Here is a 13,121-nt window from a genome sequence, read left to right as displayed (position 1 = left end):
AAACCATATTTTGATAGGTTCGACTGCGTATTTAGGGTACATCGTTCTGCCCAGGAATACGCGGAGTTGTGTATTGCGGAATTATGCCATGCTCTTGAAGATATTTAACAAAAGTTTGATGATACACCGTCTTGATCCGCTCTACCATAGTACTCTCCTCCTCGATCAGAACGAACAATGTTAATCTTCTTGTTCAACTGTTTTTGAACTTCCAAATGATAAATCTTAAACATATCTAAATCCCCTGACTTGTGATGAATAAGGTACACATACGCCTACCTTCTAAAATTATCAGCTCCGCGAGAAGGAATAGGAAAATGTCCACATATATCCATGCGGACCAATTCTAAGAAACCTGAACTGCGAGTAGCACTCAGTTTTCTAATTTTAGTCAGCTTACTTTTAATACAGTCTACACAAGTATCAAAATTGTTGAAATATAAGGACTCCAGTATCCCATCTGTGACTAGCTTGTTTAAACGTTCTTTAGATATGTGTCCTAATCCTTTGTGCCATAACATCGCCGAATTTTCTTTAGGAATAGATCGTTTAGTTCTAGAAGAAGAAATAACTAAGTAGAACCCAATCCAGAAATAGAAATGAAACTGCGACTAATCAAAAGGCCTTCCAAATCTAAAACAAAACCTCTATACAAAACTAGCCTAAATTTTCCAACTTCCTCAACTTTAGCTCCATATAAACCTCCATGTAAATCTAGTCTACAATCGGATTATGTGAATATTCACATAAACCAATTATATAACCTTCGATTTCTTAATTGCTTAGTCCATAATCGATTTTTATTGTATGGAACGATCATTTTAGTGTAGTGTTAGGAATCACTCTATGTGTATGTGTCGTGCTTACCGATTCTTATAATCGGTATTGGTAGTGAGTAATATGCTCCGATTCTGGGTCTTCTTTGAATAAAAACATTAACCTAGAATCGATCTACGAGTGCATTGACATCCACCAATTCTAGGCTGATGTTTTTTCAAAAAAATCAAAAATCTTCATGTTTTGACGATGGATTAAGATTAGTTGATTCCAGATTAACAAGATTAAACATCTTTAATCAATCGAATTAACACTAGTTAATTAAGAATAAATTTGTCATTTAAAAAATAGTTGGCTAAGGGAGTTTCGTTTACTTCGAGATGTCTTCTAGGATAGGCCTCAAACAATTTCTATAGGCCCTAAATAATTTCTATAAGCCCAAACTAGCCAGATTTAACTGGCACCCTTATTTTTTCTGATTTTTGTTTATCCCCTAAGCCAAATGAGGCTTGTACATTATTACATCACTCAAGATGGTTCGATCTCCATAAGTGAACTTTGAGACCAGAGCATCTTATGAATCTGGCGAAAACAGAGAACATGATACAACATTCTACTGATATTAATAGTCATGTGTCAAGTTGACCGAAATTCTTTTGCAAAATTTTTGTATCGTTGATGTTTGAAAATCTTCCAAATCAATAACCTTATGGACCTTATGTATAATGGTGGTCGATCTCCATTTTACTCAGTTTTATTATTGGTCGTAGACATAGTTGCTTCCATCTTAGACATGGTTGCTTCCAAATGCGTCCCTTTTGAATATTTTGTAAGAATATTTCTATGCATATAAAATATCATGTGAGCCCATGTATTATCTTTTGGTTAATTGAGAATATTGCTAAGTATATTGGTTACCATTTTTTGGGCTTATTTCCTATATCTCTTCCTTGATGGACGGTCGAGATTGAATGCTAACTCTAACCCTAGGAACCTTGGTTCTCCTTCTACCTATAAAAGGAACTTTGTAGCCATCAGTACAGGGTTCAAGAATTTTATTATTCATTACACAAAAGGGTCAAGAAGGAGAAACCAAGATATTTCATTATATTCTGTTCTACGGGTGTGCTTGCAGCTTTGGAGGATTTCTTGGATTTAATCGATGGCTTCATCAGGTATTATCTTTTAACACAACTATGCGTATTGTGATTGTCATGTTGTTCGAAGATCCGACCATTATATATATAAAATAAAACTTATATTTGGTATCAGAGCCATGGTTTAGAACTCCATGATTTTCCTTGATGTTTGTATGTAGTTGTTGTGTTTATTTAAGTCCATCATCATGTCTGTTTTGATTCCGAATAATAGTGTTTATGTTTATATACCATGAATCATTAAGAAATAATAAAAATAGCATCATGAATAATGATTTGTCTTTGCTTTGTACGGTCTCTTGCAAGCCATCAGTGTGGCTATTTTTTTCGGCAAAAATACACATTTTTCTGTATGCTTCATGACATGTATGATTGAAGTGTGGTGTTTGACTTATTTGACAATAACATGAGTTTGTGTGATCTCTGGGTGAACATGATTCAATATGATGATATGATGTGATTTGTTTAAGAGCAATAACCTGTTCTGTTTGATTCATGTGTAAAGTCAAAACGCCGTTTTGATAGTCATAACGTATGCTAGGAGGGTTAAACAGTATTCATTGTGAAATTTAATTTTCATTTTTCGATTCTGTAACGTATGGTCTCACGGTAATGTTTATTAGACTTTTTGGGCTTGGCCCACATAGGTTATGCGTATCTGTATCTGTTTTCGAAGGTCGGACATGAGATGTTCGTCTATCATGAAGAATTTTTTTTTATGTCTGTTTGACTTCCACGGTTAACTCACTATTTGACTTCCTATATTGACTGTTGACTTTGGATGACCGTTCGACTTCTACTGTTGACTTTGACTAACTGTTTGACTTCCAATGTTGACCGTTGACTTTGACCGTTTTGAATGTTGACTTTCACATGATGTATTTTTTTGGACTGTTGACCTTGATTTCAAATGTAGCGTAACTTGAATATGTATAGGTTATTAAAAATGTTTGAATTGTATGCTCTTTGGCTATCACCACAGTGATACTAAAGTATTATATTATATTAACATGTCATTGTAAGTCTATATCGTTTTGTGCAATCACATAAGAATAACTATCACCCACAGGAGATGTTTGTTCAAGTGTTTGTATATATAAAAATAAAGAAATTAACTACTTAGTCATACATATTAGAATGAAAAGTTACCCACAGGTAACTCTAATCCACATGTTTGAATAAATATTATGTTTATGTATGTAACCATGAAAGGCATAATGTCCACAGATGTTTATCTTTGCTTGCTTATATATGTGTTAATGTTTATGTATGTAACCATGAAAGGCATAATGTCCACAGATGTTTGTCTTTGCTTGCTTATATATGTGTGAATGTTTTTATGACTTTATGACATGATTGTTGTTTTATTAAGATTCTACCCACATGAGTTTCTTAATTTGTATGCGTGTGAGTTTGACTTTGCGTATCTTTGTCATGTTTTACAGCTTCTAGTTCTAAGTCTTTGCATTCGTATACTTCTTCTATCCCATTCTTCAATGGTACCAACTTCTCAGAATGGAAAGAGAATGTTGAGTTCACTTTGGGTGTGCAGGATATTGACCTTGCTCTCCAAATTGAAAATCCAATTATAGATGATAAGAATTTCACTGAAGATAAGGATCTCTTGAAAAAGTGGGAGAGAAGTGATAGGCTGAGCATACAGTTGATGCGAATGCACATTGATGCAAACATTAAAGAATCGCTTCTCAAACCTAAAAATGCTAAGGACTTTATGGAAATCGTAAAGGAACGCTTTAAGACAGCGGATAAGTCTCTAGCTGGGAAGCTGATGGCTGATCTTACCACCATGAAGTATAACGGTGTAAGGTCAATGCACCAGCACGTGATAGAAATACGTAGCATTGCTGCTAAGCTCACTGAGATGAAATTAACTGTGGATGAGAACTTTCTTGTCCAATTCATTCTCAATTCACTTCCGCCTCAATATGCCCCTTTTCAAGTGCATTACAACACTATTAAAGAAAAGTGGAATGCAAATGAACTGGGAAACTTGTTGGTTCAAGAGGAAGCTAGGCTAAACCAGCAAGGGGCTTAATCAAGCACATTTCGTCAATCGAAGAGTGAATAATAAGCGCAAGCCTACAAAGGGCAATAAGGGAGCACCACAGAATAATTCTGGTCAACCCGAAAAGAAGAAGGCAAAGCAAGATGACAATAAGTGTCGTTTCTGTAAGAAACCTGGTCATTTTCAGAAAGATTACACTAAGCGTCAAAAATGGTTCGAAAAGAAAGGTAATCCTTTGGGATTCGTAAGCTATTTTGAAACAAATTTGACTGTTAAAGAATCTTCTTTATCATGGTGGTTTGATTATGGTGTTAATGTTCATGTTTCTAATTCGATGCAGGGATACCTTTCAACCCAACTCACAAACTAGAATGAAAACTTCCTTTTTATGGGCAATGGCAATAAAGCCCCAGTTAATGATATAGGCACCTATCGTCTGATTCTAGATCATGGATACTTTCTTGATTTAGAAAACACTCTTTATGTTCCAACTATTTCCCACAATTTAATTTCAGTTTCTCAACTAGATAGACAAGGTTTTCAATTTCAAATTGCCAATGGATGTTTTAGTTTGTTTAAAGATTATAAAGTTATTGGTTCTGGTTATCTTTCTGATGGTCTTTACAAGTTACATTTATCATCATCAATACCTGGAACCTATTTGACCATGTATCATAATGATAGAACTGAACATGCTGAGGGTAATTCCTCATTCTTGTGGCATAAGACTCTTGGACACATATCTCGTGAAAAGCTTCAAAGATTGGTAAAAGATGGGATTCTACAGAACCTTGATTTTACTGATTATAAGAGTTGTATGGATTGTATTAAAGGCAAGATGACAAACACACACAAAGAAAGGTTCCACAAGAAGTTCCAAACTCCTTGAAATAATACATACAGATATTTGTGGACCCTTCGACGTTCCAACTTTTGGAGGAGAAAAATATTTTATCACCTTTATTGATTATTTTTCACGTTATTGTTATCTTTACTTATTGCATGATAAATCTCAAGATGTGAATCCTGTGGAGCAATTCATTACTGGAGTTGAGAGGCAATTATAAAATAAGGTGAAAATCATTAGGTCTGATAGGGGTGGAGAGTATTATGGAAGGTATGACGAAACAGGACAACATCCTTGACCTTTCGCTTTACTTCCCCAAAAGCTTGGAATTGTTTCTCAATACACAACGCCAGGTTCACCTTGGAAGAATGGTGTAGCAGAAAGGCGAAATCGTACTATAATGGAAATGGTTAGAAGCATGATTAGTCATGCGAGTTTACCCTTAAGTTTGTGGATGTATGATCTTCGTTATGCTGTGTACATTTTAAATAGAGTTCCAAGCAAATCAGTTCCAAAGACTCCTTTTGAACTGTGGAAGGGCTGGAAACCTAGTTTAAAACACCTGGAAGTTTGGGGTTGTTCAGCAGAAGCGAAAGTTTATAATCCCAAAGAAAAGAAATTGGATATGAAAACTGTTAGCGGTTACTTTATTGGTTTTCCTGAAAAATCCAAGGGGGTATATTATTTATTGTCCTAACCATAGTATGAGAATTGTTGAAACTGGAAATGCAAAATTCATTAAGGATGGCGAAGTTAGTGTGAGTACACCAGTGCAAGAAAATCTGTTCAAGAAATCACAGTAATAATCCCTTTACCTCAGATTTATACAGATATTGTGACTCCTTCGGTTGTAGAACCAATTGATGATGAAATAACACAAATAACGGCACCGGAGCTTCATGATGAGACTATTGCCATTGAAGAAATTGTAGAACAACCACAAGAAGTAGCCTTAAGAATATATACTAGAGAACGGAAAAGGGATATTTCTGATGATTATGTGGTTTATCTACAAGAATCGGATTTTGATTTAGGGATTATGAAAGATCCAGTTTCTTATTCACAATCTATCAAGTGTAGTAATTCTGATAAATGGATTAATGCTACGAAAGTAGAGAAAAAATCGATGGATGATAATAGAGTATGAGAATACGTTGAATTGCCTGAAGGACACAAAGCAATCGGGTGTAAATGGGTCTTTAAGACCAAACGCGATGCTAATGGCAATATTCAATGTTATAAAGCTAGACTTGTAGCCAAAGGTTTCACTCAGAAAGATGGCATTGATTACAAAGAGACCTTTTCTCCCGTGTCAAAGAAAGACTCTCTCAGAATTATTCTGGCATTAGTAGCTCAATATGACCTTGAGTTACATCAAATGGATGTGAAAACAGCTTTTCTTAATGGTGAGCTTGAGGAAGATATTTACATGTGTCAACCTGAAGGTTTTGTCTTAGAAGGACAGGAACACATGGTCTGCAAACTTAAGAAATCAATTTATGGACTTAAGCAAGCCTCCAGGCAGTGATATCTAAAATTCAACGAAACCATTCAAAAATTTGGTTTTGAAGAAAATGTTGTAGATCCATGCATATATCTCAAGATCAGTGGGAGGAAGTTCATATTTTTGGTATTGTATGTAGATGACATACTACTTGCGAGTAGTGATCTTGGTCTTATGCATGAAACTAAGGAATATCTCTCGAAGAATTTTGAAATGAAAGATATGGGTGAGGCTTCTTATGTGATTGGGATAGAAATATCCCGTGATAGATCACTTGGAACATTATCAATCTCACAGAAAGCATATATCGAAAGAATTCTAGAGAGGTTTGAGATGAATGCATGTAAGCCAAGTATAGTTCCGATTTCTAGAGGAGACAAGTTTGGACTCAATCTTTGTCCTAAGAATGAACTGGAACCTAAGAAAATTGATAAAATCCCTTATGCTTCTGTGGTGGGAAGTTTAATGTATGCTCAAGTTTGCACACGACCAGATATCAGCTATATAGTTGGTATGCTGGGAAGATACCTTATCAATCCTGGAATGGAACACTGGAAAGCTGCAAAGAAAGTTTTAAGGTACCTGCAAGGAACGAAGGATCATCGTCTCACATTTACGAAGTCAGATCAATTTGAGTTGGTTGGCTATTCAGATTCCGATTTCATGGGATGTAATAATACTCGAAAGAGCACTTTTGGATATCTTTTTCTATTAGCTGGAGGAGCAATATCATGGAAAAGTGCAAAAGAGTCTATTCTCACTGGCTCAACAATGGAAGCTGAATTTGTAGCATGTTATGAGGCTACAAATTACTGTTCATGGATGCGGAATTTCATCTCAATGTTTGGAGACCTAAATTTTGCCTCAGCACCTGTGAAACTTTACTGTGATAATGCCGCAACAGTATTATTTTCAAAGCACACTAGATATACTAAGGGTTCAAGACACATGGATCTAAAGTACCTATGCGTGAAGCAAGCTGTTCAGATGAAAAAGTTTTTCATTGAACACATAGGCACAAAACTTATGATTGCAGATGCATTTACGAAGGCGTTACCTCCTAAGACCTTTCTGGAACATGTTGGAAACATGGGTCTTGAGGGAGTAACAAACAATTAGTTTCACTTAGATTTTTGCTTATGTTTGAACACTTATTGAGATCTTATTATTGTTATTGTTCTGAACTTATTTCTGTATCCACTTTAGTATACTTTTATGTTATTGGATGAATGTTAACATAAATTGTTTTCTTTTGAAGACATTACTGGACCATTATGATATCCCTATTTAAGGCATGATTAAGTAAGTTGCTTGTGTTGTGGTACATGGAAGGGAACATGTTGATAACAGGACAATGTGCCACCGCCATGACTCGCATAAGTAATTTGCTTGGTTAAGGTATTACGTTTAACCATTAAATATGTCTAGCAATTATGCGCGCTTACGTTTTTGTATATAATTAACCATTAAATAAATTATTACATGGACCAGTGGGAGAATGTAAGAATATTTCTATGCATATAAAATATCTTGTGGGCCCATGTATTATCTTTTGGTTAATTGAGAATATTGCTAAGTATATTGGTTACCATTTCTTGGGCTTATTTCCTATATCTCTTCCTTGATGGACGGTCGAGATTGAATGATAACTCTATCCCTAGGAACCTTGGTCCTCCTTCTACCTATAAAAGGAACTCTATAGCCATCAGTATAGGGTTCGAGAATTTTATTATTCATTACACAAAAGGGTCAAGAAGGAGAAACCAAAATATTCCATTATATTCTGTTCTACGGGTGTGCTTGCAGCTTTGGAGGATTTCTTGGATTCAATCGATGGCTTCATCAGGTATTCTATTTTAACACAACTATGCGTATTGTGATTGTCATGTTGTTCGAAGATCCGACCTTTATATATATAAAATAAAACTTATATATTTTACCATCTTCCGACCGTCCCACCAACTAAAATCGTACCTCATATTTTAATGTTGGAGCTTTTGTAAAGGTTTTGAGTTTCAAATTTCAATTACATGAATTTCAGAATTTTCCTATGTATTTGATTTTTAGAGTCTCTGGTATTTCATCTTGATGGGAGGGATGGATCTTCAGGAAATTTTTGATTTTACAAGAGTTAAATAAGAAATAGGGCTATTTTGCGTTTCCTCCCCTCCCAAGATCGCTAATTAGCGTTTCCTCCCCAAATAAATCAAAATTAGTGTTTCCTCCCATCGTTACTTTTTCCGTCTAAACTTCCATCAGCTGAGTCAGCAATGATATCCATGTGGAAAAACCAAACACATGTCCAACAAAATATCCAAAATAGCGTCCTATTTTCTTGATATTTCCATCTTATTCCTTGTATGTCTGTCTTCTTCTTCCTTCTCAGTCCATCGTCTTCTAATTCTTCTCTCAAATTTTCTAAAAATCCATTATGCCAGTAGTTTATAATATAGTTTACTAAACATTATGCCTCATTAGTTGTTTCAATCTCAACAACCACACTACTTTTAATTTCAATTTTAGAATTCAAATGAAACTGATTTGAACTGCTGCCTTTGATGTTGGTAGTAGATGTAGAAGATTATTGCATTTTTTGAAGCTTTGAGAATCCTAGAGTGATTAGAGTGTTGGGTTTGCGTTGGACTGGAAAATGGAAAATTTTTAAGAACTAAAAATCAGTGAAGAAGATGAAGTATGTTGCTATTGAAATAAAGCTTGCAACCGTTGAAATAGTGGATAAATAGTGATGTTGATGAATGCTTACGAGGTTGATACGGATTAGAAAAGTGGGTCTGTTGTAAATTTGAAATCGCAGGGGAGGATTTAGGTATATAAAACGTTCAAGCTATAGAAGAGAGGAACACAAGGCATTGCATATGAAGTATTTGAGGAAACTCTTCAGAGAGAAGCTTTTTAAATTCAGCTGCAGCACCTATCTCCGTCTTCTCACCGTTCAATGTATACACCATCTAACCAACAACGTCATCTCAGGTAATCTGTTTTCTTCCAATTCATTCTCCATCTCGGCATCACCACTTTCTATGCGCTGTTCAAATTTTGTCACCAATCTACTCGAACCAAAACCCCACAGAAGAATCATACACACTAACCATTATTACCTTGTCGTTACTGTGTCATTTCTCAATCAAAGAACTTCAATTGACCCCAATTTCAATCCACATCCAAAACCCATGTATTCCATTGTAGTTATTGCAAAATATCTTCCTTTATCGACATCAAGGCTTCCAAAACACTTCCTTATTGCAGTTGATAATCGATTTTGGAGATTGGTTTAATTAGATTCATTTTTTGAATAGATCGGTTTATATTCATTTGGAGATTGGAATGGTGACACAGATTTAACTGTAGTCGTTGTGGATAATGATAATCGATTGCAGCAGGTTGATTACAGGTTCTCCTTTTTGAAATTTAAAAATGTAATAAGATGAGCATTTAAGATTTAACAGTTCTTTATGTGAGCACGAGGGTATTTTGGGTAGTTCGTGGAAAAAAATTGTCCTTGCCACGCGTGCAACACTACTGATTCAGCTAACTGGATAGTGGATGGAAAAAGTAATGATGGGAGGAAACACTATTTTTGATTTATTCGGGGAGGAAACGCTAATTAGCAATCTTGGAAGGGGAGGAAACGCAAAATAGCCTAAGATAGAATGAACTTTTGACAACAAAAGTTAAGCCTATTACAGTCGAACATCGATAGATGAATGCTCTCGGGACGAAGAAAAAATATTCGTTTAACGGGGTTATTTATTTATCGATAAATGAATAAAATATTCATTTATCGATAAACAGATATTTATTCATTTAGACAATATTTTCTTAATTAAGAAGTTAAATTGTATAGGAGAAAATGTACAAGTATACCAGAAAATGGTCAATTAGAAGAAGAAATCTAAGGATTAACTGGTGTCATTTCTAATTTACGTTATAGAAATGTGATGGACGTCGAACATTTTTTGAACTTTCCTATCGAGAATGATGCAATTATGGAGTCTCTAACAGACGAAGAAATTATTGAGTCAATAATGAATAATGAGAATGATCCTGAACCAGATGATACTAGCGTCGTACCAAATGTGTCATCTAAAGATGCTTTTCAAGCGATGGTCACTTTCAGGAATTACTTTCTACAACACGAGCAAAATATTCCAGAAATTGTGCAAGCATTGCATAAAATTAAGGATACGGTGCATTTTGGTTTGGGTGGAAGAAAAAGAGAAAAAGACAATCAGCCATAGATGAATCTTTTTGAGTTCATTCCTACAAATATTTTTATGTAAAATTTTCTGATTATGTATTTTGGTTTATTTTTATATATAATTCCGTGATTATTCGTTTATATTTCTATAGGGCCTTTAAGGATCCAAATTTTTTTATTCATTAATGCATTTAGCGAGGTTATTCTTATCACCTTGGCCCAAGTCGGGACCGGAGAAAATTATTCAATTGGCGAGGTTATTCATTTACCGAACATTCACTTATCGAGGTTCGACTGTATGTCACTATGCAAATGTTGATGGAAGATAGGATGAACTTTTGTTTACAAAGATTAAGTCTATTACATGTCTCTATGCAAATATTAATGAAAAATAGTATGAATTTTTGAATATTCCGCAGTATTGATCTTTTCCTGATCCACTTCTCGCGTATGTATCGTGTGGCTCCATAAGTTCTCTTATGTTGAGCATTTCCGATTAAATTAATCATGGGTTTTCTTGTGGTTAATTTAATTGAGTATTTTGGATACAAATTCATGTTTCATGTGATTTTTTAATGTCCAAAGCAATCCTTCTTTTCTTGTGAAAGTAAGGTCGCTCTTGTTGTTCTCTCGGGAATGACATTTTATGGGTGAGAGTTCTTAATTGAACTTGTGCTTAATTGCCAAATCTTTGTGGGGGAGTGCAGTTGTGGAATATTGTAGGAGTTATCTTGTATCTTTATAAACTCCTTGACGAATGCATTTAGTTTCGACTATATGATCGCATCAACAAAGTTGATATGTTCTGTTTTAGTCATGAAGTATCTCAATGAGAATTTCATTAGGATCCCACTAGTTTTCGTACCTTTTCCAATTTATATTGACAAAAAGGGGGAGAATTAATGTGTAGTTTACACTACAAATACATATGGTTTACGGATCATTATGTACGGGGGAGTGATTTTCATGTGAGATGAAGTATTGAATAGTATTGTTGTCAAAGTTGTGATACAATTGAACATTGATGATGTGTAGTAATACTATGACACTGTATAACAATGATTGAGAGCTACTGTTTTCTCATTGTTATAGCTATGGATCTTCATCAACTATGATGCTGAGTTGAACACGTTCAGAATCATTGGAGTACTTGGAAGTGACGAAGAGTTCGAGTAATGTTGAAGAACCAAGGAGATCAAGCATTTGGATGAGAAGCTATAAGGTTTATTTATTTTCTAATCCATATGTATTGATAGTTTTGTCACTAAAATTGACAAAAGGGGAGATTGTTAGAGCACTGCTTGGTCTAACTCGTAACCGTTGCTATCTCAAGCTTGTTTGTCAAGTTTAGTTGCCAAAACTATAAGTCTTGATTTCTAGTCTACTTATAGCTAAGTCTCGGATTAGGATAGAAAGTTTAGTTGAGCTTAGACTTCACGGCGTTCATCGATTGAAGATGAAGAACTACCAAGGGGAGTTTGTGGAACTTCATCAACAAAATTTATGTGAAGACTTGAACTCATCTATCACTCAAAAGTCTATTTACTCTATCTCCTATTTGAGACAAAAGTCATATAGCTATATAGACTTCAATTATACACATTTGATATTTCGAGCTGAGTTTAGCTCGCTTACATATTTCTCGAAATATGTGTTGGTAAGCTTTCGCTTTAACCAAGTTCATCTTATATTCTTGAAGAAAGTCAAAAGATGATCATGTGAAAATCACCTGGTAACATCTTACATGATTTGTGTGAGACAGTCATTTGATATAGACTCATAATGTTTCATATTGATCATTAGATCACTTGAAAATTGCTTTGGAGCTAATAGTTTATGTGAGACAGCTATTGTCGTCTTCCAAGAATGTTTCAGTGATTGAAATAAGAGTTTAGAACAGTTAAACCATGATTAGATTATAAGCACAGCATGCGTACTTTCATATGTGTAATCCAATTCCGGGAACCATAGTATGCATACCCGTGTGCGTACTGGTTGTTTAATGAAAGTCCGAGAACTATAGCATGCATACCGGTATGCGTACTGGCGCAAGTTCAAGTTCCAGAATTTTCTGCTGAGTTTGGTGTATATTTAGTGATATGCGTACCCGTTCGCATACTGGCGAACCCAAACTTAGTCCGGCTACTTAGGTATGCGACCCATATGTATACTTGAGTAAGTTAAGTTCTAAAATCGGTTTGTTCATGAACTAATACATTTATATAATAAGGAATGCAATCTTTTTTGCAAACCGTGGCTATAATGTCATGAATTGATTCAAGTGAATCAAAATCGATTTTACTTCAATTGTGTTTTGTATACTTCTATGAGAATATAGAAAATTGAACAACTCTAAAACTAGTTTCATTTGAGTCATTTGAACTAGTTATGGTTAAGATGAATATCGTTGATATGAAAGTGTTCATATGGCTAACTTCGGTTAACTTTTGTTGAGCCAACAAGGTGTAAACGTTTAGGTACAGTTACTAATATCTAAATGAAGTCACTTTTCAATTGTGTGTAACAAGCTAAGTTTGATCTTACGATTGAAAGTTATTAGCTTGAGTCAAATCAGTTTTTCATCTAACGGT

At 34.8% G+C, this 13,121-nt stretch overlaps 1 protein-coding gene across 1 annotated transcript; it reads left to right on the top strand.

Annotated features, from left to right (window-relative positions):
* Positions 1-1,939: 1,939 nt before the first annotated feature.
* LOC113359480 lies at positions 1,940-3,990 on the top strand. The gene is made up of 2 exons (XM_026603103.1): positions 1,940-1,952; positions 3,380-3,990. Exons 1-2 carry the CDS (start codon positions 1,940-1,942, stop codon positions 3,988-3,990), a joined length of 624 nt encoding a protein of 207 aa, XP_026458888.1.
* Positions 3,991-13,121: the final 9,131 nt, after the last annotated feature.

This window comes from Papaver somniferum, chromosome 3, assembly GCF_003573695.1.
Source record: "Papaver somniferum cultivar HN1 chromosome 3, ASM357369v1, whole genome shotgun sequence".
NCBI classification, from domain to species: Eukaryota; Viridiplantae; Streptophyta; class Magnoliopsida; order Ranunculales; family Papaveraceae; genus Papaver; species Papaver somniferum.
Note: the sequence above shows the minus strand (reverse complement) of the source record. Positions and strands in the feature narration are given on the sequence as shown.